This window comes from Eucalyptus grandis, chromosome 2 (assembly GCF_016545825.1).
Source record: "Eucalyptus grandis isolate ANBG69807.140 chromosome 2, ASM1654582v1, whole genome shotgun sequence".
Lineage (NCBI taxonomy): Eukaryota > Viridiplantae > Streptophyta > Magnoliopsida > Myrtales > Myrtaceae > Eucalyptus > Eucalyptus grandis.
This window is the reverse complement of record NC_052613.1, coordinates 15,083,163-15,110,948: the sequence shown is the minus strand read 5'-3', so window position 1 is coordinate 15,110,948 and position 27,786 is coordinate 15,083,163. Positions and strand designations below refer to the sequence as shown.

Sequence of the window (27,786 nt, the reverse complement as noted above, 5' to 3'; positions counted from 1 at the left end):
GCCATTCCTCTGCAAAGAGAGGCGAAACGTGAGCAATAAGCAGGCGGTTACAGCCACACCTAGAAAGGATTATCCGACAGTTCCACACATCCAAAAATTAAGAAATCTCGAGTTATCAAAATAAGTATAAATAGCTTAGAAATAATCATTTAATTGTTAAAACTTGTCAATACCTAACTTCTGCCCAAAAGTGGTTTTCATATATTTTTGGAAAACTGGAACAGATTTTCCTCCCAAAGAAGAAGTTTATTGAAATTAAAGCATTTTATAAGCATATACCAGAATTTCGACAAATAGGATTAGGTTCTTTCGAATTTATTCCCCGAATAAAAAAAAGAAAAAAAAAGAAAAGAAAAGCAAAGGTAAAATGGGAACCTCCGAGAGAAAAACACACACGGCAGAATTCATCTTGATTCTCCTGCTCCTTTCTTTAAAACCACACCGCCTCACTTTTTCTTCATCCACCACCACCCCCATCATCATCATTAAACTCACGCCCACAGACTTCACCCTCATTCCAATTATTTCTTGCATGCATATCGATTGTCGCCAATCACCACCATCTCTAGTCGTCGCTCAATTAATAATTTAATACCATCGTTCGTCGTTGCAAGCAGCGACCACGCATACACAGTGAACTGCCAAGCCTGGCGCTCGTGCTTGCTGGATTGCTGTTGTGGATCTTATCCCGTTCGCCTGCTCAGCTCCAGGAAGTCTACTTGGAATAGGTAAAAGACATCTTTCTACTTGCTCTCTTTTTCCCTTGAACTGATGCAGCAAGTTTAATAGCAAAATTGGGGAAAGTTGATGCCATATACTTGCTGGCCAGGTTAAAGTTGCAGCTTGATTGCATAATTCATGGTGATTTGTTAATTTTGTTTTAATCAGGTGATACATCTGCACGCATAATTGTTTGAGCCAAAAGTTAGACCTCTATTTTATGATTTTTCATTACATATTAGGATAGAATTGCATTACATCCGTATCAGGACAATTATATTAGAAAACTTAGAATTTTCATGGATAGGCATTATCATGCGCATCTAGGCTTTTTGGAGTGCATTATTATTAATTCTCTTTTTTGCACGTTTCCTTTCATAAATCACATGCTATAATTTGGGGAATCTAGGAAAATCATGTCTTGCTTATTAATAAATTTAGATTGCATCTTCATAAAAAAAAAAACAAAACAAAAATGTGAAGTGGAACTCTCTGCGAGTCACGAAGAGTATTATTGCCCCATTCCTGCATTTTTTTTTCTTCATCAGTTTTTTGCTGTTTTTCTTATTTAGTTTTTCTTCTTGCTCTTTTTCCATTTATTAGACTTGTATTTGAAAAGATAAATGGAAATCTAGACATAATGCCAATAGACAAGTACAATAGAGATTAATGAATGATTAATCACAATATGATTAAAAATGACAAAAGTGGGACTAAAATTATAGTTTTGTCAATTTGAGCAAGAGAACAATAATCACTGCTAATTGTCAATCACACACACATAAAAATAAAAAATAAAAATTGGCATCCATGTAACGCGTGGAAAACTACTAGTAATGCAAAAAAGACATTCACATGGGAACGGAAGAGGAGGGATTTGAAAAGTGAAGCGACAAATCCAATTTGCATCTCCATAAGTCTTAGTCTTCTTCGATTTTATTAAATTTTCTTTTCCATAAGCTCTTTATCAATTATACTTCACTTTCACGACAAAAAGTTCATGATACCCAGTGAAGTTTTGGTCTTCCCAAGTTTATGATTTTTTTATATGAATAAGTATATGATCGTGGACACTACATATGTATGGTGATAATCTCTAAATATTACAGAACAAGCACTTGTGAAAAAAAAAAAAGAAAAAGAAGAAAAAGTTGCAGCAAGATGGGCGGCAATATCTGCTGAAAGGTGATGGGTTAGTAGTTGATGATGGGGAATCGTTTGAAGCGAGAATCATGGTCCTTTGAACTCAATTTTCCTGTTCATTGGTGTGATTGGTAGAGTATAATTTTCAGTAGATTATACATTGTTGTTTGGTGATTTCTGACTTGTTCACTATTTACAGAGTAAAATAAAGCAAGTTGCTTAATGAATTAGTTAGTGTGCTTGACCCTTTTCCTTATTTAGCCCAAAGCACGTGTTTCTATTCTCCTTAGTGGACAGACAAAGTTCATTGTCTTTCATAACATGTATATGTATAACAGGAAATAAGATGCCATTATTGGGTGAATCCTCAGTATGTTATGTTTCAAAAGCATTTATTTTACTAAGTTGCACAACTATGCTTATTTGCTGATCCTATTAACTTGGTCAACTTCATACATCACTAAATAAGAAAAAGGGATAAGCACACCAACTAATCCATCAAGTAAGTTGCTTTCTCTCACTCTGGAAATGGTAAACGAGTCCAGTATTAACCTATAAAGCACCGACATTTTCCAAGAGCTTTCATGTCGTGTCGGACACTTCGACACGTGTCCGACACTCTTCGACACTCTCGGACACTCTCCGACAGTTGGTTAAGACGTGTCGGAAAATCCAACACCTGGTCAACTTTCCCGACACTCGAGTCGAATTCCGACATATGGGTTTCGACACGTGATTTCGATATCGAGGTCTATTTTAAAAAAATTAATAAATGAGAAGTCAAAATATATATGTAAAAAAATAAACACAATAATAAAAATACTAAATGAAGAAAGAGGAAAAACCTAGTCTTCTTTCTATTTTGACTCTCATTTTTTGTGATACACAATTCATCCCTTAAGTGTTTTTTCTCCTCTTCCGACATATCTAGCATGTGGGTCCAGAATGTGGATTGCTTTTCTTTTTTTTTTTTCAAGTTTTACGAATTATGAATAGAATTTGTCAAATTGAAACAATGAATGATATTAATAAATGCTGGATTAATGCTTTTAGTGTAAATTCATTATAGGCTTATTTATTTATTTATTTATTTATGAATTTGAATCAAATTAATTTGATTGAAATAAACATAAAAATGATAATTTATTATGTATATATAAAAATATATATTTAATATCTAATATGTTCCAACGTGTCGAAATTCTCTTTTTTTTAGAAACGACGTGTTAGCGTGTCGTGTTGTGTCATGTCACGCATAGCGTATTAGTATCGGTGCTACTTAGGTATTAACAACATATAATCCACTAGATGTCACACTCTACCCATTACACTAATGAACTTGATAATCGTGTTCAAAGGATTGCGATTCTCCTATCAAGGTAATTCTCGATTATCAACCACTACCCAGCACCCTTCAACAAATCATTATCGTCCATCTTGCTATGAATCTTTAGCATAGAAGCTCCCATGTAAAAGACTTCATTAATCTCACATTAACCAATAAAGCAAAAAACAAAGACATTGAAATCATAAGGTTAATAAAAATATACAAATGCTAAAAGCCGACAAAACACTCGTGAGTGATAACACTTATGACAAAAATATGCATGCACTCTAAGTTAGTCATATTAAGACTGTTTTGGATGGCACAAAGTAAAGGTTCGATAGTCAAAAGTCATGATTCGAAGAGTAAGGAGAGCAATTGATGTAACTAGCACTTGTGGACAAATAGTATTTTATTTTTGATTTGTCTAACCTTTGATGTGCATCCCTTGAAAGTCTTGGTCTTTTTTTTTTTTTTTTAATAATCTTTTCCTAGGTCATCATCTTGGTCTTCCTAGGACTTCATAGTTTTCTCTCTCCATCAGTTCATTTTCACTTTGCTTCACCATAACACCTTTGTTGTTCATTACAGTGACTAATTCACCTATGGACATTGGAGGGATTGTGTTGGGTTCCTTTTTGGCTTCATCCTTTCAGGTCCTGTTTGACAAGTTGGCTTCTCCCGCATTAGTTTATGCACAACGTAAAGGAATCAGCACTACCTTGCCTAAGGAGTGGAAGGAGAAACTAGTCATAATCAATGCAGTGTTGGCTGATGCAGAGGACAAGGAACTTAGTGGTAACCATCAAGTGAAGTTGTGGCTGGACAAGGTTAAGGACTTGGCCTATGACATGGAAGACTTGCTCGATGAGTTTGAGATCAAAGCTACTCAAGTTGAGTTAGAGGCAGAATCCAGCACAAGCAAAGGTTTGGGGAAATGGAAGTTCTCTGTATTTGGCCGACCACCCTCACTCATGTCTGAAACCAAGGTACAAGAGATCAATGACCGGTTGGAAGAGATTGTCATTGGAAAGGTTCATCTAAACTTGAGAGAGAATGTTGTGGACAAATCCAACTACACCAGCAAAAGGATAACCACTTCTCTATCAGAGCCTCAATTTTTTGGTAGGGAGGAGGACGTAGAACAAATACTCGAACTATTGATCAATGAGGTCGAAAATTCTAATGCCACGCTAAGCATAGTCCCCATAGTTGGGATGGGCGGTATTGGAAAGACTGCCTTGGCTCAACAACTGTATAATGATGCAAGAGTGAATAGATGTTTTGAGATGAGAGCATGGGTTTGTGTTTCAGATGTTTTTGATGTTCTCGACATAACAAAGACTATTTTACAGTCAATCACTAGGTTGCCCTGTGAGGGCAAAGATCTAAACGAGTTTCAAGTTAAGTTGAGGGACAATCTTTTCGGAAAGAAGTTTCTTGTGGTTCTAGATGATATATGGAATGAGAAGTACGAAAAATGGACTGATCTCTTGAAGCCATTTGTAGTGGGTGCTAGGGGAAGCAAGATTATTGTTACGACTCGCAACCATGCTGTTGTTTCAGTTACAAAAGCATCGCCAATTCCTTTGAAGGAATTGTCCCTCAATGATTGTACAAGCTTATTAGCCTTTCATGCTCTTGAAGAAACAAATTTTAAGAGTCACCCGGAATTTGAAACAATAGGCAAGAAAATAGCTGAAAGATGTAAAGGTTTACCTTTGGCAGCGAAGATGTTTGGCGGTGTCCTACGTAATAAAATGAATCCCAGTGAATGGGAAGATACCTTAAATAACATAATATGGGATCTTCCAACGACAAAGAATGATGAGGTTCTCCCTATTTTGAAATTGAGCTATGTCCATCTTCCTTCCTATTTGAAGAGATGCTTTTCTTATTGTGCAGTTTTTCCTAAGGATTACGAAATTGAGAGAGATGAGCTAGTACTCTTATGGATAGCGGAGGGATTTTTAGATGGACAAAAAACAAAGAAAAATAAGTTGGAATTAGGATGGAATTACTTGGATGAATTAGTATCAAGATCATTTCTTCAAAAATCAAGTGTCGACACATCTAAGTTTTCAATGCATGATCTTTTGAATGATCTAGCAAAGTCAATTGAGGGTGAGATATGCTTTAGCTCGGGAGTCTCAACCGGCAATTAATGAAGATTATGCATCTCGGAGAGAGCTCGTTATGCATCATTCATCTGGTCGCAGTTTGTTACATCAAAATGCTTGAGGGCATATCATGATATGAAGGTACTAAGAAGTTTAATTTTGGTGCGTATTGGATCTAGTGGGAACTCTCTCCTTATATCCGACAAGGTGCTGCATGAGTTGCCGACAAACTTGAAGTTTCGAGGGTTTTTTCATTATGTCATTGTAACATCGTAGAGGTACCAAATTGTGTTCGTGAATTAAAACATCTTCGATATCTCAATTTCTCAAACACTTATATTGAAAGGCTACCTGAGACTATTGGCAACTTGTGCAAATTACAAGCTTTGATCTTAAGAGATTGTCATAAACTTTCAAAGTTGCCAAACAAGATCACAAAGTTGGTCAGCTTACAGTTTCTTGATGTTAGGAATACAGAAAGTCTAAAAGAGATGCCACTAGGTATCAGTAATTTGAAGAATCTTACTATATTATCCAAGTTTATGGTAGGAACAAAGAAAGGGTTACAGTTAAAGGAGTTAAAGACCCTATCGCATCTTCAAGGAGAATTATGCATATCAAAATTACAAAAGGTGGAAGATGTTAGAGATGCTGTTGATGCTAACTTGTTAGGAAAGCAAGGCCTAAGAAAATTATTCTTGCATTGGGATGAAGATTTTGAAATTTTTCGGAATGATAAGCACGAATCACGGGTGCTTGAGTCTTTGCAACCTCCCATTGATATTGAAAATCTCACTATTTTGAACTATGGCGGTGCAATATTCCCGTCATGGTTAGATGGTTCATCAAATTCTCGGATAGTGTCTTTGAGCTTGTGGGACTGTCCTTATGTCACGTCGTTGCCTTCACTTGGACAATTACCTTCATTGAGAGAATTATCTCTTAAAGGTCTAAATGTAGTAAGAATAATAGGCTCTAATTTTTACGGAGGTGATAGGCCTTTTCTTCCTTAATTACTTTGCAATTCGAAGAGATGTTGGCATGGAAGGATTGGTCTCCTTATGTGGGGGGCCCAAAAAAAGAAGTCCCATTCTCCTGTCTTGAGCATCTTGTTGTTCGGAGCTGTCCTTCGCTGGTCGAGACATTGCCTTGTCAACTTGATCATCTTATCAAACTTGAAATTCATTCATGCCAACAATTGAATAACTCAACTAGTGAGTTATGTCTTCCATCTCTCGATGAGTTATACCTTGAGGAGTGCAGTAAGGAGATCTTAAAGAGCTTGTTCAAGCTAACTTCTTTGACAGTTCTCAAAATTGACAAACTCATAGAGCTTGTTTCCTTTGATCATCGGTTTATGAGTTGCTTGGGCAAGCTAAGGAAGCTTCATATAGGATTGTGTGACAAGCTAACATGCTTGTGGCAAGATGGAAATGAAACGCAAAATCTCACTTGCCTCCAAGAATTAACCATTGAAAGGTGTGCTCAATTCACATCTTTTGTGGCAGGAGACGGAGAGATAGAGCTACCCTGTAATCTTGAAAGGATGGAATTGGTGGATTGCACAAGTTTAGAAAAGCTTCCAAGCAAGATGCATGCACTTAGGCATTTGGTGATTGAGAATTGTCCAAAAATCATGGCTCTAAACATTCCTCAAGGTGACCCCAGCAGCAATAATTTGATTTCTCAACTTGAATCTCTTAAGATACATCATTATGATTCTCCAATATCCTTTTCATTTGCCAAGGGTAGACTTGCTCCTCTGAAGGCACTTGATATATACAACTGCAAGGGAGTGGAGTCGTTGGAAGGGATTGCCGTAGAATCGCTTGAAACAATGACAATTAACAATTGTCAAAATATGGGAAGCTTACCACAGTGCCTTCACACGCTTTCCCATCTCACTCAATTGCATATTTATAATTGTCCAGCATTAGAGATACAGGACTCCCCTCCCCTTCCTATCACCCTCTCGAGTCTTGTTCTTAGTCATTGTTCTAAGATAAAGTCTATTGCCAATTGTAACCTTGCCAACTGTAAAAATCTCACTAAATTGAAAATATGGCAATGTACAGCATTGGAGATAGAGGACTTCCCACCCTTCCCATCACCCCGCGAGTCTTTCACTTCGGGGTTGTCCAATGATAAAGTCCCTACCAAATCAAGTGGCATCATCTTACGTCTCTCGAAACGCTAGATATTCGATTTTGCAAAAATATCAAATGCTTCCCCAAAGGAGGTTTGCCTCCCAAATTGCGAGTCCTTATAATTTCGGGCATCGTGAATCTGAAGCAGCCAGTGAGAGAGTGGGGCCTACACCTGCTCACATCTCTCTCAAGTCTGGGCATTGATTTTAACATGGGAGGGGAGAGAGAGAAGGAGTGGTTTCCTTCAGAGGATGAGAATGCCTGGAGTCTCTTTCCTTCCTCTCTGACTAATCTTTGGATATTTGAGTTGAGAAACGCGGAAAGACTATCGAGTGGTCTCCGCAACCATCTCTCCTCTCTCCAATTGTTATTAATTGGAGATTGCCCCAAGTTGAGGTACTTGCCAGAGGATGGCTTCCCTCCCTCCCTCCAACAATTGTTCATAGAGAGATGCAAGATTCTGAAAGAGCGATGCTCAAAACTCACTGGCAACTATTGGCCCCTCATCGAACAGATCCCTGCCATCTGGATTGATTACCAGCTGATCCGATGAATTGATTCGTGCATCTACACTACAGTCAGTTTTCTTAGGGTTCGGGTAAGTTATTTTTGGTTTGGAAGGCATTCTTTTCCATTCTACTTTCTCAATTCAATGCTCAATACGAATTGATGTTTGGGTGGGGGGTCTCGTTGGGTTGGATTGGCTCTGTTTCGTTGGATGATGAACTGTAGGATGAAATGCTCGCAGTGCTGCCTCTTGCTATGTTGATGACATATCCTCATTTCTGCATGATGCCCAAACCAATTGTGAATGAAATCGCAGCATCACAAAGAATCGTAGCATTCCACAATCATAGTCCTTTGCATTTTCAAAGTGTCTATTGTCTGTACTCTTCCCAACATCTTTTTTCTTGGGCCCTTAAGCTCATTCACTTTGGTATTTTTGCAGATACCATTGCGATCTTGCATTGGCAGAATCTCTTGGAAGGATCACGTGCGAATGCTGCTAAGGTAGGGCTAATGCTATTAGTGTCAATGTCTTGTTTCATTCTTTTTTTGTAATTTTTTTTTGGTGAATAAAAAAAAATATTGATACCATCACGCGCTCGCCACTCAGGATATTTTGGCATTTGGAATCTTGTAATTTATCAAAAAAGGAATAAGCAATTAAATATATTTGTCGCAATGCTATGTTCTGAATTTTCCTTCTAGTGAATATGATCTAAATAAAAACAAATCTTTTTCAAAATCTAAAAGGATGATTAGTTTTGTGGAAGCTATGATGTGATTGTGAAGAAAATGGATGCGGTTTTTTCTTTTTATGGTTTTCTTTAGAATTGGGAACCTTCTTTTCTTTTATGATGATTCTTCGTAGTATTAAGTAGTCAATCTGGGATAAAATTCTGAGGCAGCTCATGGCTCCAAGCTTTTGCGCGACAGCATTGATATTCCATAAATCGCTTTCTAGTTGGGTCTTGAACTCGGTGGTTTAGGAATTGTTGCTCACAACTTGCTAGAAATTTTTAGCAAATATACTTATGCCTGTTTGGTTGAGATTGTAATGATAGGCTGCTTGCCTCTCGGGTTTGCATTATCATCGTGACCTCTCGGGTTGGCATTTACATTTACTTGACTGCGTAATATGATTTCATCATACATTATGCCATTTTATCTTAAAATACCTTCTCATGTGGCATTCTTCCTGTGGGGAGTTCTAGAACAAAATGTTCGAGCTGACATTGGCTCCTTTGGAGTAACTGGAAATCTTACAATTCAACCAATTTGTATCTTGCCCGGTATATCTCCTTTCTCTGTACTAGTGTAGCATGTATAAATTTTTTGTTCAAGCAATGTTCTTATGACATTGTGAAGCTCTATTAGAGGTTAGATAATTTGTAATATGAATTGCAATTCATTGTGTACCGTCTCCCAGGCTTTTTGGACGTTATTGCACATATAACATGGTGCTTTGACCATATAAATAGGTGGTTAGAAAAGCAGAGCTGCATTTGCATAGATAACTTTCAAGCAACCTTGCATAGTTTTGCTTGACGAGCCATCCAATCATCTGGTAAGTTCTACTCATATTTTTCCATTTTATGACTTTGATTACTTTTCCAGTTAGCTTGTTATTGTTCTTATCTCTACATTAAAAATATAGTAGAACCAATTAGTGTTCACAGCTGCTGGTACCCCTTGTCATCATACATCTAGCAAATAATGGAACAAAAACCAATCTAATTGTTCCAATGTGGAAAATATTCGGAATAGAGTAATCTAGCACACCAAATGGTACCGATCTTTGTGCCTATAGGTAGTATTGGGCTTTACATACAAATATGTGGACCCCTTTTTTTTTATAAATTCGGTCTTTAAGTTTTGCTTTAATGACCGGTGACTAAAGAGTTATCTATGTAAAGTGTTATTTTCTTGTCTGATGATTAGTGTTTCTGTTTTTTAGCCTATCCACAACTGTAGGATTTGGATGTAGCTGAGGCGCTTGTTCAAGGCCTGGTCTTCTTCCAAGGAGTAATTCTGATGGTGAGATTGATTTTCTTGTCAAAATACTTCAATTTGACCAACGATGGATCATTTCATAGCTAAGGGCCCTCTTTTCACCTTGATTTGTAGGTTAGTCACGATGAGCATCTAATAGCTAGAAGCTTGGATGAGGTATGGGTGGTTTCACAAGGCAAGGTGGCACGTCTCCATGGGAATTTCCAGGACCATAGGAATGTGCTCCGTTTTTGTTGAATCAAGTGAATCTAGTTATTGCCATCAATTAGAGTGGTTCATTGGGTTCACATTACCTCACAAAACAGAAAATGAGGCTTGGCTACATAAAAAAAAAAAGCGAAAAAAAGGATGAAGAGAGGATTGTTGCTGATATACGATGGACTCACAGTTACCCCAGCCCTCATTTGTCATTTATACTTGATAAGGCCTCGTGAAACGATGAGTCTAAGTTTTTGACATCAAGCATGCAGTATCATTTACAATAGCTTAAGAACTGAGTTGGGATTGCAATCCTGGTATAATTTATGATTCTTTGCACATTTTGTTCTAGCAATAGGTTCATTTGTTGTGCCCCTGGATATTTGATACTCTATTGCCGCCACAGTCAGCTTTCCCATGCACACCAAAATGATTTAATCATTTGCAAAAGAATATTTTAGCACAGTAAATTATTTAGTAAGAAATCTATTTTGTGAGAAAGCTGTATTAATATATTTTCCTCATTTTCACTCTTTGGCACTGTTTCGAGAATTAATTATGAAAATATTATCACGGTCAACAAAACTTTATATTCAACACTAAGTATCGAATTGCTTTTACTAACTATGATGCAGGCCTTGCGCAGCTTGGTCAAAGATTATAGTTCCTCCTTCTATTCAAATACATGAGAATCACAAAGAATCAATGGTGTTCCACAATCATATTCCTCTGCATTTTCAGCATCTGTTGTATGCTCTCTTCCCAACATTCTTTTTCTCGTGACCTAGCTCATCCACTTTGATTGTTTTGCAGATGCAAGAACACTTGTGAAAATTATTGAGGTAGGGCTAATGTAGTCAATGTTAGGTGTCTTTTTTTACAATTTACAAGAAAGGAAGAAGCATTTAAATTTATTTGGTGCATTGATATGTTCTAATTATTCTTCTAGCGATCATTATCTAAATAAGAATAATCTCTCTCAAAATCTAAAAACAGGATTAGTTATGCAGAAGCTGTGATATGATTGTGACAAAAGGGGATGAAAATTTTTTTTTATAAAAAAATTATGGTTTTCTTTAGAATCAAGAACCTTCTTTTTGTTGATGATGATCCTTCATAGTATTAAGCAGTCTATTTGGGGCGCTCATGGCTCTAAGCTTTCAACGACACAAATTCATGATAGGATCAATGTTCATAAACCACCTTCTGTTTGGGTCTTGATCTCTGTTGAGTTAGGAACTATTACCTACAGCTTGCTAGAAATTTTTTAGCCAATATATTCATGCTTATTTGGTTGAGATGGTAACGACATCCTATCTACCTCTGGGTTTGCATTGTCAGTGGTGACCTCTAGGGAAAATCTTGTCAGTTCTTTAACTTCATCATACATCATTTCATTGCATCTGAAATTACCTTCTCATGTGGCATCCTTCCTGAACTCACTTGGGTTCCTTTGGTCTAACTGGAAATCCCGCACTTCAATCAATGTATACCTTGTCTAGATCATCTCCTCCCTCTTTGTTACTGTTGCACATGAAAAAAAAATTGAAGCAAATTTTGTGTTACATCGTGAAGCTCTATTGGGGGTTAGTTAATATGTAACCTCAATTGTCGTTCACTGTGTATTTGCTCGAGGCTTTTTGGATGTTATTGCACATATGACATGATGCTTTGACCATGTAAATAGGTGGTCAAATAAGCAGAGTTGCATATGCCAAGATAACTTTCAAGAAACCTCACATAGTTTTGCTTGACAAGCCATCCAATCATTTGGTAAGTTTACTCATTTTTCTTTATTCAGTTAAGTTTTTAATGTTCTTGCACTAATTGAACTTATCGGAATCTAGTCTTTACATTGAATATACAAGTAAACCAATAAGTGATCATAGCTATAGGGGGCCTCATCATTATGCTTCTAACTTATAATGGAATAGAGACCAATCTAGTTTTCCCAACTTGCAAAATGTTGGGAATAGAATGGTTCTGCTAGCCCGATCAGTGTTTTTGTATTACAGTAATCTATGATACCAAGTTGTTGCTATGCTTCTGCTTATAGGCAGTGTTGGGCTTTGCGCATAATGAATGTGGACCTTTTTCTTGTTTATCTCTTAGTTTTGCTTTAATGAGCAGTGGCTACTCAAGTGTCAGCTTTGTAAATCGTTAGTTTCTTGTCTAGAAATAGATATGATTCTGGCTTTTCCACTATACCCAATTGTAGGATTTGGATGAGGCGCTCATTCAAGGTCTGGTCTTGTTTTTAGGATGGATCATTTCGCAGCCGACAGCCCTCTTTTCGCCTTGATTTGCAAGTTAGTCACAACGAGCATCTAATACCCGGGAAGCGCAGACGAGCTATTGGTGGTTTCTCAAGGCAAGGTGGCGGCTTTCCATGGGAATTTCCAGGATTATAAGAGTTTGGATGTCCCGAGGGTATCTCTGGGTTATTCTCGCTCATATTGTCCGCTTTGGGTCACCCGCCCCGCGCGAACAATATTACACAATGGGGCCCGAGATGTTACAAGTGGTACGAGCCGACTCCCGACCGCGTGTGGGACCACAGCTTGAATGTCCGTTCGATGCCCGTGGGGCCATAGCGAGGACGCTATTCTGTTAAGAGGTGGAGAGTGTAATAACCTCCTCTCTTGTCCCACATCGCCTAGGGAGGGAGATCTTGGTCAGCTTATAAGGCTTTGGTCCCTCTAACCTGTGTAACGCGTTTTAAAGCCGTGAGGGAAAAGACCGTGGCTGGGATGGCGGTTCGTCCGCGCCAGGGCGGGTGACCCAAAGCGGACAATATTACACAGTGGGACCCGGGATGTTACAAGTTTTCCCGTGCAGGAGGGGGGGAAAGGGGAGGGAGGATCAATCCCCGTCGCTTACTTTAAGGATTTTACGCCTACTATGAGTTATTCTTATTCCAAGAAGGTCATCATTCTGCACCACTCGAGACCCATTGCTTGGAAGTAGGCGAGCCCATCACTATTGAACTCAAAAAGGTGCCAAAGGTTTATAGCCAATCACATGTAACAAGATACACGCACTACCACCACAAATGGCTTCGATCTCATGACCTCCCATCTGTGGAATATCGGCCCATAACATTAAGTCACCATCATCGGCAATCAGGTTAACTTGATTATAAGAGTCATTCAGTGAAAAAAAAAAAAAAAGTAACCAAAAGGTTCTTGTTTTGTAGGAAAGCGAATTGTCCCGGTTCTTGTTTTGTTTGTTCATTTTTGGTTGCTGTCGTGTGCGCATGATATTTATTTTCTTTGTCTGATCACTCTTGCTATTGTTTATTGTGCATGCAAGATAATTTTCATTTAGGACTAGTTGATTGTCTCGTTCCAAATTTATTAATATTTTTATATTCATCTCATGCCAATTTTTATTCGACGAGTTGAAGAGTGTCCGATACTCATGACGGCATGATTGAAATTGTATTGATGTATGATGGGGACTAGGGGGCTTTCACCTTGTTTTTTAATACATATTTTTTATTATTTTGACCGAATCATTCTGAAGTGAGCAATATTTTCAACGTTTACACATTAAGCATTATTTGAAGCAAGAAATTCTCAAATAGCACCTAGACGGGAAAAAGAAAAATCCCTACTTCTCACGTTTTGTATGATAACATAAAGCTTATTTACGTATAAGGAAGAGGGAAGAATTACAAATTTCCACTAATTAGTCTCTTCAACTAATTTACTCCTCAAAATTTATTTTGTGTCATCGCATCATAAACATTCACAACATGCATCAATTTGTCCAAAATTCTCCAGGATAGAGCCTTATAGATTAGAATGTAGCGTGGACGGATAGGAGGATGACAACGACGAGAGAATATCTGAACGAAGTATTATATCTCCAACGCATACAAAGTAGGGGCTCAAAGCAATGTGCAGTTAATCGGGGGAACATATAATCCATCCAAGCCTAGTCAAAACATAAAAAGATAACCCAAGGCTTCCTCACCGTTATCACAATTTTCCTCTTCTTTCTAGATGCTGAAATCCAGTGGCGAAATTATTTCTAAAACAGAACTTTCAATCTGCTTTTTAGATTTTTTCGCTACATCTTTTTTGAAATTGAAAATCTAACTTGACATCTGCGGACATATGTAATGTTTTATTTCCTACAGTGACATATCAATTTGATATAAAAAATTATAAATAGCTGGTTACGCAAGTTATGTAACCAAAATTCCACTTATCGGCATCTAAACCACCATTGATATGGAGCTGCAAGTAACTAATTAACTTCTCATATCTGGAGGTATCAAAGAAAATCTACAAATATGCTTAACCGGCTTGGTGGGTAGTTATTAATGGTTGGAGGAGGATCCAGGTTCCAAAATTTTAAAACCGTGAGTACATACTAAATTCTAAAATTGGAGGTATTTTCTGTCACATACCCATCCTGTATCTTATACCGTATGCCCTATACACTATATACATAAGTATATATATGCATAAGGGTGACAATTCGTATGCATAAGTTATGTTTGTGTCATGTCAACCTTAGGGTACACTAAAACTAGGTTAACCCAAACACAAACCCTCTCCTAACCAAGTCGCAAAAGCTCAGCCGGAGCATGACACGCACAACCCATTCAATTAAAATGGGTTAAATTGGGTCACTTTACATTGAAATGCGACACAACCACCCAAATAGCATCTTTGAGATGAAATTTTAACTTTTAAAATTCCCGTACCATGTTTGAGTCATGTTATCTTGTTGTGTCGTGTTGAAAATTGTTTCCTCTATGTATGCAATAAAGAATTTATCCTTTTCTCTTTTCTTTCTTTAAATATGTGAATGATAGAAGGAAGCATATTAATATTGTGTCTTACTTTCGTGTTATTGTCCTAGGATTATGTCACAATTAGATTGAGAGCGTACCTTATTATGAATTTGCTTGTACTTATGTTGGATGTTGAATGCATTAATAATCAGAATAACGATATTTTTTAATTAAAAAATACTGAATAAAATGCGTAGCTTGCCAGAAAATGGATTCCCTCCCTCCCTTGAAGTATTCGGCATCATTTGGGAAAATATTTATTTAGGTATCTTGTTTACTAAAATGTATCTTTTTATAGATATATTTGTTATTTCTTTGTATAGATGTCACCAAAGTCTTTTCAACATCCTAGAATGAATGAATGAATGAACAATTCCGAAAGTATGGATAGTATATGGTCACAGCATAAATAGTTGGGAGGAACCCTCATAATTCATGGATGGGAGGAACATGTACCAATTGGCCGAAGCAATGCATAATTCTTGGATAGGAGGAATCCTCATCAATTACTTCCCTGAAATTCTACACAAGCATTTAGATGCATTTGTGACACCCCCTCGACGGCCCCGATCCGATTTGGGTCGCCACAGTTTGCTTACCATTTACTTTCCTGATAACATGTCACTCGATACCATTTCAATTGCAGCGGGTCCATACAACCATGGGGGTTTACACATTTTTTTTTTTTTGATAGGTCCCTTACGCAATTCAGATACGGAAGCACATCTACCAAACTCCCTTCCCTATATTTAGAAAACGATGCACACCTACTAAACATCTTATATAAGTTAAAACCGAACACGTTTATTTACATAGAGCAGATGGACATCTTTAGTCGTACATCAAAATGCCGTAGTTTTCTGTACTCGGCTACACTTCAAAAGATGACCAACATCTCCTCCCACAATCGTATGCTTAAGGTCCATCAACTAGTGTCGGCGTCCAAAGGTTCCCTCCTTTGCTATGTTTCTCGCGGATCATATCCAACCGCTCAAACCATTTACTAATCTGAAATGTTATTCCCAAAAGGGATGAGTACAACCACTCGCGAGATAGGGAAATCCAATAACAACTCAATGCATCATCATACATGCATTGCGGGCGTTACTTACCTTGAAGCCATGCGCATACTATCATGCATCATCATATCAATTTATAGCACATACATGTATATCATCATCGTATACATGTCATCATCGTCATGACATCATTACATCATACGTGTCATCATCATCATGGCATCATTACATCATACATGTCATCATCATCATGACATCATCACAATACACATGCCATATCATATATCATCATCATTATCATCACCATGCATATCATCATGCATATCATCATACATATCATATCATGGGTGATCATCATATCACATATCATCATCATCATCATGCATATCATCATGCATATCATCATGCATATCATATCATGGGTGATCATCATATCACATCACATATCATCATCATCATCATCATCATGCATATCATCATGCATATCATATCATGGGTGATCATCATATCACATCACATATCATCATCATCATCATCATCATCATCATCATCATCATCATGCATATCATCATGCATATCATATCATGGGTTAATTTTTCATCTTTTATCTTTAAATTTGATCACCACATCACCTATTTCTCAAATCATCAGTTTCATCATCCCTTCGGGCAAAGACCTCCGACAAGGTTCCCAGCATTCCAGCCATCCCATGGCCACCGGGCTTCCAGCCCCCCACATTCCGGGCACCTCGCATCCCAACTAGCATCACGAGGCATTCCCTTCGGGCAGAAACCTCCGACAGGGCTTCCGGCCTTTACCCTTCTAGCCAGGCATCTCGCACCCCAATCCTGGCATCGCGAGGCATTCCTTTCGGGCAAAAACCTCTGACAAGGCTTCCGGCCTTTACCCTTCTAGCTAGGCATCTCGCACCCCATTCCTGGCATCGTGAGGCATTCCTTTCGGGCAAAAACCTCCGACAAGGCTTCCGGAATTATGTACCGACATACCACCAGGCCTCCCCTGGAATTACTTACCGTATACCACCGGGCATCCCGACACTCCCGGGGAATCTCCGGAATTACGCCACTAGGCCACCGAGCATCATCATCCACCACAACCACTTCCTCACTTATCATTATCCACATTTACCATTATTTTGATCTCAATTTAACATGGCATATGGCGTGACATCAAACAAGTCATACTTGGCACACATGCATCACAATTCAATGTCATACATACACCAATATCATAGTCATATCAAGACTTTATCACATGTGCATCTCAATTCAATATCATAGACATATCAAGACTTTATCACATGTGCATCTCAATTCCATATCATAGACATATCAAAGCTTTATTACACATGCAACATAAATTAATTAAACGGAAACTATGGCCAATGAAATAATTCCTTTTATTTATTTTATTTTATTTTATTTTATTTTATTTTATTTTATTATTTTATTATTTTATAACTATAAACTCCCAAAATTATAAAAATTCAAGAAATTATTAAACAAACCCATATGATGATAATTACTTGCAAAATTCATGGCCAAATTGAATTTTTATAAAATTTCATAATTTTCCCAAAACATCCTATGCTTCTCGGATGAAACCAGAATGCACGGTTTCCGAATTAATTCGATTAAAATATCCATATGGCCTCCAAAATTACGAAATTTTACAGAGTGATAGCCAAGACATTCTTGCACAACTTTCATGAAGAACTCCAGGCCAGATTCTTTTTAGATTATTTTACACGACCTCACGAAGCTTCTGGAACCACTACCGCACCGTCCAGAATACACATCTCCGAAATATTAAGATTTCACCCATCTATTCTCTTTCGTTTCCTCTTAAATTTGGATATGTTATGTATCAAGATTTCCTTTACAAGTTTCATGAAGAGATCGAGGGAAAATAACCAAAGTAGAGTCATCATTTAGGTCCTTGAAGTCTCGGGTATCTCAAAATACATCACCAGAATCATCTTCTTCAAGATATAGTCGATTCACTGGGCTATACTTGTTCACTTCTCTTCAAATTTGATTATGTTGTAGTTTAAGAAGTTACCTACAACTTTCATGAAGACATCGAAGTCATATTTTCATCACAAACCAACATGCAACCAAGAATCCAACAAGAGGTCAGTAAAAACTCTCCAGATCTGAGGTCTCCGTATAACAAGACTTTAACCCTCAAATCTCCATCATTTTTCACGAAATTTCAGTATGTTATATTACAAGATGTTAGCTACAACTTCCATGAAGACATCGAAGCCAAAATAGGACTCCAAACACACATGCAAGCTCAAACAAGTTACTGACTCCTACAACCCGAGCAAGAACAGTCACACGGCTTGAAAACAACCAACCCTTACCTCGGTTTTTCTCACAAATAACACCCAAAATCGAACATGCAAACCGTATACACACATGCAAGAGAAGTTAGAGGACTCCACTTGCCTCTAAGATGAGCAAACAACGGCGTACGGCGGACGGACATGGCGGCGAACGGCGACTCCCTCCTTCCTCTTCCTCTCGGCCTCTCCCTCTTTCTCTCGAAATCTCTCTCTCTCTCGCACCCTCTCTCTCGGCCAAAAGGAACCGGCCACCTTCTCTCTCTCCTCTCCTCTTATACCCCCTAGAGCCCATCACGGCTAATGATTACATGCCACTCAAATGGACCAATGCATGGCATCCTAGTCTAGGCCAATGCATGCCCTTCTTTGTGCCACTTGTCATGTTGATTTTGATTTTTTTTTTTAATTGGGTTTGTGCTTGGGCTTGGGCCCATCCGGCCACTCCTCCTTGGGCTGGTCGACAGCCTCCTTGTGGGCTCTAATGGGCCGGCCAACCTGGCCCATTAGGGTTCCACTCTTGGGCTTAAGGCCCAATCAAATTTTAACCTCTTTTTCCCTTCTTTTTTTTTTTTTGAAATTCTTCTATAAATATTTTTTGAATTCCAATTTTCATCTCGGCCAAAGTCTTGGGATATTTTTTGTTCATTGAAATTTAAATCATATGGCCAAGCATAGATTATTAATCTATTAAATTTAAATTTTCACAATCACAAGCACAAATCATCAAATTAAAAGACTAATGGCTAAAACATAAGCCATAGAAATTCTACCACCTAATTAAAGACTTTAACACACCTTATGGCTTGACTTTTGAATTTCTGGGATGCCACAGCATTGGCCGATAGAAGAGGGCATCAGCCACATTATACTTTGAGAGGTTTCAAGCTCGCTTTAGAAAGATTTGATCAAACAGAGATGTATAAATTTGAGTTTTGACACTCATTGTTTGTCGTACAGTAACACAAGCGTACTCTATTCATCAATTTGATACTTTAGCTCTGGTTCTTTTTTATGAAAGGTAGTCGCAATTCTGGTCTTGGAGTTCATACAGTTACTAGTTGAAACCATGGATCGTCATTTCGGCAATGTGGGGAGATCCTGATTAAATGCAGTGTGGACTAGACATCATATTCTCACTTGAAGTTCATGCCGGAGGAAATGGTCATGAATAGATGCACTGTGAAGACCTGCAAATCATACATATCGACCCCGATACAGCTGATGGAGAAATCATCATGGAACCATACTCAGTTAAATATCCTGATTTTCTCTTGACAGCGCAGTAAGGATACATATTAGAGAATTTCAGAGTGAATGTTTTGGCGACTCTATGTTACATAGTCTCGCTCTTTATAATGCAAATATGCAATACAAGTTATAATATGGAAATTTGAAAGTGCCAGAAAAACAGACAGAAAAACAAAAATCCACCAAACCAGGAATAACGAATTTATCAAGTCGATGCATCTTCTATAACCTTAACGTCCGGCCAGGAAAGAGAGAATCTCCCAGACAACGAATTCCTTCCAAAGAGCCACCAATTCCACCGGTTCCCCACAAAAGTAACACTCGAGGATATAATCGCGAAAGAGGGAAAAACCCTAGCCTGAGCTCGTCGGATGCAGGCGACGAACTGGAGCCGCCGGTAGAGCTTCCGGAGGCGACGGCGGAGGCGGAGGCAGAGGCAGCGACGTGGTCGGGAGTGACGAGGAAGACACCTTCGCTGTAATGGGAGCGAAGCGCGCGCACGGAAGGTTCAAGCTCGAGCTCGCTGGGCCCAGACGGCGGATTGGAGCCGCCGATGGCCCGGAACGCGACTGCGGAGGCGGAGGTAGAGGCGGCGGCGCAGTTCGTCTGAGGAATAGAGAGAAGCCTGGGATTGCGAGGGAAGAGAGCGAGGGAGAGGAGAGAGGGAATTTCAAAATTTCTTTTCCGTGGGACCCTACTGTACACGTGGCGAGATTTGAGTGGAGCGTTCTGTTGCTGATTTGGCGACTCTCACCCACGCAATATTTTCTGGTGGGTCTGGCTTTATTATAATAGATCCAAGAAAACCGAAATCGTCTCTGTGTGAATGTCCGACATCTTTCCTTATCACACGATTAAAGTTAGAGAAATAAAAATCAGAAATATAAAATACCACAATAAAAGAATGATTAAGGATGCTACACACATAATTCGGCCTTGCTCGCCCATCAACCCACTTCCCATTATTTTCCGAGTAGAATATCTAGTATCCATCAATCTTGTTAAGTTTACAGAAAAAAAGAAGATAAAAGATAAAAAAGAGAAGAAATACTAGTAATTAGCATTATTTAAAGATGAACAATAGCATTGTCGAATTTAAAAGTGACGGTCAAATCATAAACACCAAAATCGATGCTCTTGGTCATAAGCAAAGCCCACCTCTTCTCGTACTAATGCCTACAAATAACATTCACTCAGCTATAATATTCCAAAAAGAACCACTTTTTATATGCCAACAATAAAAATGATCTCAAATTCCGCTCAAACTACTCATATTCCCTAAGTCACTATTCCAAAACCTACAAAGTAATTTAATGCATGTCTTGATAAATAAATAAATAAACAAAAGACATAGCAACTTAGTATGAATTGAGCGAATGATTGGTAATCTCACATGTGGATTATAGTTAGCTTTACTTGTTCTTTGTATTTGCCTTTGTTGACACATGAATTTTCTCCAAAATCAAGTATTGCATTTTTGAAAATAGATAAATAATAGTAAAAGAACAAAAAAATAGATAAACAAATTAACAAATAACAAAAGAAGACGACGAGGAAGAGAATGCTATAATAAAGCCTCGGCCCTATTCAGTCCAAATCCAGTCCACAAAGCCCATTCAAATCCATGCCTCAATCCATCAGCCCATTCGTTGATTGAAAACGTCCTGAACTGATTTTGTACTACTTTGGTCTCTAATCCGAGTTTAGCGATGCCTCCTTTAAATCCTTAGGTTTGTGTAACCTGTTCGATGAAATGTCGCTGAGACAGGGTTGTGTAATAGTTCTTCCAAAATTGTCCAATCTAAAGGCAAATTGACATAGTTTACATGATATTTTTTGTTTTCTTTTAGCTATTAGGCATGATTTGTTAGACACGTAACCTGTGTTTCGCATGTTCGTTTGGCGATTTAAGGTGGACATAATTGCTTGGAGTCGATTTTTAACCGAAGTCGTATGAACAGAACTTGATAATCAATAGCCGAGCCGAGCTCGACAGGAGAACAATAGGACCGACACCACTAGATCTTAGCCCAAAACAAGATGAAAGTCAAGATAAAGCAAGCCGGCCATGGTCAACAACTGCTTAATTAATTCGGTACCCGACCATTGATGGTAATCTAGGGGACCAATTAGTCCGCTATCTGGTATTTATGGTCAAACTGCTTTGACAATGATGCATCAATCACTCTGTCCTTTAGTGTCAAATTAAGCTAAAAAAATATAAAAGACCACAATAATATACTATGAAAAAAAAAAAAAACAAAGCAGTTGGAATTCGGCATTTATTTCACCGCTAACTCTGTAATTAAAAACATATTTTTCACAAAAATCATTTTCAAAGAAAAAAGTTTAGTCTCACATTGTTTAGTAGTTTAGAAAAAGCGTTTTTCTTCTTGACAAAAGAATGTCGTTATCCCATGATATAAATTTGTTGTCTTCAGTCCATTAAAAAGTTTTTCAGTAAATCGTTAGTTTTCTATTATCGAAATAGTTGAGAAAACAATTTCCTTTCAAATAAATATACGCTTAATTTTAGTAAACCTTGTTAAACATGAATAGTCTGGAGATCACGTCACCTTATCTACATACAAAAAGGTTTTTTTTTTCCCCTTTGCTTTTTTGAAGGATTCTAAATAGAGAAAGCATTACTAACTTTTTTTTTTTTTTTTTTTTTTTTTTTGTGGTCAGAACATTACCAACTTCGATACATTAAACTTTGGTTGTGATGTCCAACCACTTTACGCTCGAGCATCGAAAACGAAAAACTTTCTGGTTCGGAAATGCTCGAGAAGAAATGCATCTGAACAGAGCTTTGAAAATACTAGTGACCTCTTTTACAGTCAACTCAAGCGGCGGTTTTTCAAAGCAGGAGCTAAAGAGAAGATATCGCGAAAAAAGGAAAAGAACAGCCTCAAAAGTAACGCGCGCGCGGACCACCCTGCCTGACTGACTCCCGAGTCGCACGAGTCGCACACTCGCATTTGACTCTTCGCATTTGTGGTTGTGTGAATCTCTCTGTTGCGTTCCTATTTTCCCATCCATGCCCTTTGTTACTCGGAAAGCCGTGGTCGAGCGTCTGGTGGCCGTACATGAAGTTGGTGGAGAGGGACCGAGAACGAGAAGAAAACAATAAAAAAAATTATAATAAATTAAAAAACCATGACGACGACGACGATGATGAAAAAATCTTACTTGCTTTTACGTTAGTATTACTTTAGATCGTTTACGTTATTGTCTTTAATATCATTATTGAAACCGTAGGCAATTCTCCTTTGTCAAAATTAGACTTTGACTTAATTTTGAAAATTAGCACACTAGTTGATGTCCCGAAACTTAATAATAAAGCAATGTATACTATGCTCGTCTTGTTTCGGATTTACTTTCCACACTTTATTTTTTACTCGTCCTTTAGTATCATTTTGATGTGTCATGCTGTTTTCATTATATTGATTTCGTGATTTGATTTCTTTAGATTCATTCAACGAGTATATTACACTTTAGATTCAATCTCAATCAAAGGAAGCATGCATGGACACGTAGTGGAGAATACTACTACATGTAATCATATCTTTGAATTCTCTAGCTTATATAAAGTAACATGTTCTCCGGCTAACCGGTTCCAATAGGCTAGTAACTAGTATATTTCAATGTTATGTGCGGTTAGATTTCAAAGAGCCCACACCGAAGGAGGGATCACACGTTCCCGTTCAATAAGCTATTAAACCCACTCATCCCGCTTGGGAGCATCGTGTAATATCTTCTGACTGCCTTTGCACTTACTATCGGCATTTCTATTTTTACCAAAATATTACGAAGGCAATTTAAATTCAGCATCTTATCAACTCGATTGAATCTGTCTCAGTATTGTGTTGATCTTGAATCACTTGAGCCATTTGGATTGTTCCGCCCTCTGGGAACCAGATCGTCTTCTCTGGCCTGCTGCTCCTCTCTGCAACTTTGACCTTCATGGTCGTATCTGTTGCTCTAGTCATCCACTTAGCGGTGATCCTTTGACGCGGTTTTGGCTCCCGATGCTCAGGGAGCTGCTGGGGAGGCATATGTTGGCACAAGATCGCTAGTAGCACCTCTCTGCCCTGATTACCATGTAAGATGGAGTTTAACATAATTTCGAGCCTTTGGATAGAGACATCCAGCTTCAAATTCATTTTATATAGTTTAAATTCAAGTCACGAATCATTTGGTTATAAGCTTCCGATAGTGCATGATTGTGACTTCTCCTGAATAACAATAATTAACATGTACACATTGCATTTTCAACGAGGCATAACACTATTTTTGCTTTTTAGGAATAATAGAGGAAGGGTTTGGCTTTTCGTATAAATTGCGCGCTCGCTGTCAACAAGTAGGCCTACTTGTTCTCTACTAGAAGGAAACATTTGGCCGAGGCAAGCCGACTTGTCAACTTGTTTTCTAGAAGTGACGGCTTGGAACCTCAACTTAAGATTCACGGCTAGTTTCTCTTCCTTCTTTAGTGGGCAAGTTGACTAAGATTTGGAGGCCAACTTTGATTTTTCTTCTTTGATCTGCCCAGTCCCCTACAAACCTGTCCTAGTCGTAGCTCCGTCGATATTATCTTCATCGTTGCGCGGTGGCCACCCATTGCCGTAGCAGAGTTCACGCATACACCGTGAATTGTCGAACCTAGCGCTCGTCCCCCTGCTCAGCAGTTTTCTCTTCCTGCTCGTCCAAACTCTGGCGCTCGTCCTTGCTGGATTGCTGTTGTTGATCTAATCTTGTTCACCGGTCAGCTCCAGAAAGTCTACTCGGAATAGGTAAATCTCTTTCCCCTCAAACTGATTCATCCAGAACCTCACTGCTAAAGTATCCGGTAGGCCTTTATTACACGAGCAGCCACCAGTCATTTCTGAAATCTTTCTATATATTTGAAGCAAAGAAGAGGTGGCAGCAGCAACAATATTTTCGTTCTTAAACTGACTTCATGCCTGTCTATAATCCTGATTGCAAGTTTAATAAATAAAATTTTAGGAAAAGTTCATGTCAAATACTTGCTGTCCCGATTAAAGTTGCGTCATGGTGATTTGTTCAATATTTTTGCCATCCGTGTTTATGAAATTGCATATGGCTAGGTCACTCTCGATCACGTTTCACGTGTAATTTTATGAATTTACATGTGGTCAAAATTCATAAAATTCATCCACGGCATGTTATATACATCCGTTGCATTCTAGATTGTATATTTGGGGGTGTTTAATAAAACCACATGGAGAGTTATTAGGTGTTGCACATTTAGGAAATTGCATATCATACATTTACATATTTAGGGAAAGTCATATTCACATTTTTAAGTGTGTTCATATTTGCTGATTTGGACAGACTTAGGATTTTCATTACATATTAGGATGGAATTTCATCATATTCGTGTCAGGATAATTATATTCGAAAAATCACAATTTTCATGGATAAGCATTATCATATCCCACAGACTTCACTCTCATTCAATTCATTTCTTGCATGCATATCGATTGTCGCTAATCACCACCATCTCTAGTCGTCGCTCAATCAATACCATCGTTCGTCGTTGCAAGCAGCGACCACGCATTGCCGAATCTGAATACGCACGCGTACACAGTGAACTGCCAAACCTAGCGCTCGTGCTTGCTGGATTGTTGTTGTGGATCTTATCCCATTCGCCTGGTCAGCTCCAGGAAGTCTACTTGGAATAGGTAAAAGACATCTTTCTACTTGCTCTCTTTTTCCCTTGAACTGATGCAGCAAGTTTAATAGCAAAATTGGGGAAAGTTGATGTCATATACTTGCTGGCCAGATTAAAGTTGCAGCTTGACTGCATAATTCATGGTGATTTGTTGATCTTAATGTGGCTTAGCTGTTTTAATGAGGTGATACATCTGCACGCATAATTGTTTAAGCCAAAATTTGGACCTCTATTTTATGATTTTTCATTACATATTAGGATAGAATTCATTATATCCGTATCAGGGACAATTATATTAGAAAAAAACTTAGAATTTTCATGGACAAGCATTATCATGCACATCCAGGCTTTTGAAGTGCATTATTATTAATTCTCTTTTGCACGTTTCCTTTCATAAATCACATGCTATAATTTGGGAAATCTAGGAAAATCATATCTTGCTTATTAATAAATTTAGAATGCATCTTCATAAAAAAAAAAATGAAACAAAAATGGGAAGTGGAACTCCCCGGAGTCACGAAGAGTATTATCGCCCCATTCCTGCATTTTTTTTTTTTTCTTTATCAGTTTTTTGCTGTTTTTCGTATTTAGTTTTTCTTTTGCTCTTTTTACATTTATTAAACTCATATTCTGAAAAGAGAAATGGAAATCTAGACACAATTCCAATATACAAGTACAATAGAGATTAATGAATGACTAATCACAATGTGATTAAAGATGACAAAAGTTGGACTAAAATTATATAGTTTGTTAATTTGAGCAAGAGAAACAATAATCAGTGCCAATTGTCAATCACACACAAAAAAAAAAAAATCGGCACCCACGTAATGCGTGGAAAGTCTAATAGTAATGTAAAGAGACATTCGCATGGAACGGAAGAGGAGAGATTTGAAAAGTGAAGCGATAAATACAATTTGCATCTCCGTAAGTCTTGGTCTTTCTGGATTTTATTAAATTTTCTTTCCAATCAGCTCTTTACCAATTTTGCTTCACTTTCACGACAAAAGTTCATGATACCCACTGAAGTTCTGGTCTTCTCGAGTTTATGATTTATTTACACGAACGAGTACATGATCGTGGAAACTACAAATGTGCGGGGATAATCTCTAAATATTATAGAACAACCACTTGTGAAAGAAAAAGTTGCAGCAAGATGGCCGAAAATATCTGCTGAAAGGTGATGAGTTAGTAACCTATGATGGGGAATCACCAAGAAAGAGAATCATGGTCCTTTGAACTCGATTTTCCTATTCATTGGTGTCATGAATAAAGTATAAATTTTAGTAGATTATACATTGTCATTTGGTGATTTGTGACTTGTTCACTATTTGCATAGTAAAATAAAGCAAGTTGCTTAATGAATTAGTAGGCGTGCTTGACCCTTTTTCTTATTAAGCCTAAAGCACGTGTTTCCATTCTTCTTAATGGACAGACAAAGTTAATTGTCTTTGATGACATGTATATGTATAACAGAAAATATGATGCAATTATTGGGCGAATCCTCAATATGTTATGTTTCAAAAGCATTTATTTTACTAAGTTGCACAAATATGTTTATTTCCACATCCTATTAATTTGGTCAACTTCATTTATTGCTAAACAAGAAAAAAAGGGATAAGCACACTGACTAATCCATCAAGCAAGTTGCTTTCTCTCACTTTCGAAAATGGTAAATGAGTCCAATATTAACAATATATAATCTACCAAATAGTACACTCTTCTCATCACACTAATGAACTTGAAAATCATGTTCAAAGGACCACGATTCTCCTATCAAAGTGATTCTCGATTATCAACCACTACCTTGGCACCCTTCAACAAATCATTGTCGCCCATCTTGCTGTGAATCTTTAGCATAGTAACTGCCACGTAAAAGAATTCATCAATCTCACATTCACCAATAAAGCAAACAAAGACATTGAAATCATAAGGTTACTAAGAATATACAGATGCTAAAAGCCAACAAAACACTCGTGAGGCAAAACACTTATAATGAAAATATGCAAACACTCTGGGTTGGTCATATTAAGACTCTGTTTGGATGGCCAAAAGTAAAGGTCCGACAAGAAAAAGTATTGATCTCGAAGAATAAGGAGAGCAATTGATGTAACAAGCACTTGTGGACAAATAGTTTTTTTTTATTTTTTTATTTGTCTAACCTTCGATGTGCATCCCTTGAAAGTCTTGGTCTTTTTTTAAATATTTTTCCTAGGTCATCGTCTTGGTCTTCCTAGACTTCATAGTTTTTCTTTCCATTAGCTCATTTTCACTTTGTTTCACCATAACACCCTTATTGTTCTTTACAGTAATTGATTCACCTATGGCCATTGAGAGATTGCTTGGGTTCCTTTTGGCTTCATTCTTTCAGGTCCTATTCGACAAGTTGACTTCGTCCGCATTAAGCCGTGCACAACGAGATGGAATCAACACCGCCTCGCTTGAGGAGTGGAAGGATATGTTGGTAACAATCAATGCAA

The 27,786-nt window shown here is 37.9% G+C and overlaps 1 protein-coding gene and 1 long non-coding RNA gene across 2 annotated transcripts; both read left to right on the top strand.

The window, feature by feature from the left end:
• The first annotated feature begins 90 nt into the window (after nucleotides 1–90).
• Nucleotides 91–5,352, top strand: LOC108957421 (putative disease resistance RPP13-like protein 1). Its single transcript, XM_039306811.1, has 2 exons — nucleotides 91–728; nucleotides 3,779–5,352. Exon 2 carries the CDS (start codon nucleotides 3,793–3,795, stop codon nucleotides 5,350–5,352), a length of 1,560 nt encoding a protein of 519 aa, XP_039162745.1. The 5' UTR covers nucleotides 91–728; nucleotides 3,779–3,792.
• Nucleotides 5,353–24,281: 18,929 nt separating this feature from the next.
• Nucleotides 24,282–25,456, top strand: LOC120289657. Its single transcript, XR_005547768.1, has 2 exons — nucleotides 24,282–24,407; nucleotides 25,145–25,456. It is a non-coding gene; the product is annotated as an uncharacterized LOC120289657 (long non-coding RNA).
• Nucleotides 25,457–27,786: the final 2,330 nt, after the last annotated feature.

What these genes read in the sequence shown, in the direction of transcription:
- LOC108957421 (XM_039306811.1), top strand. Translation starts at nt 3,793, where the DNA reads ATGGACATTGGAGGGATTGTGTTGGGTTCCTTTTTGGCTTCATCCTTT.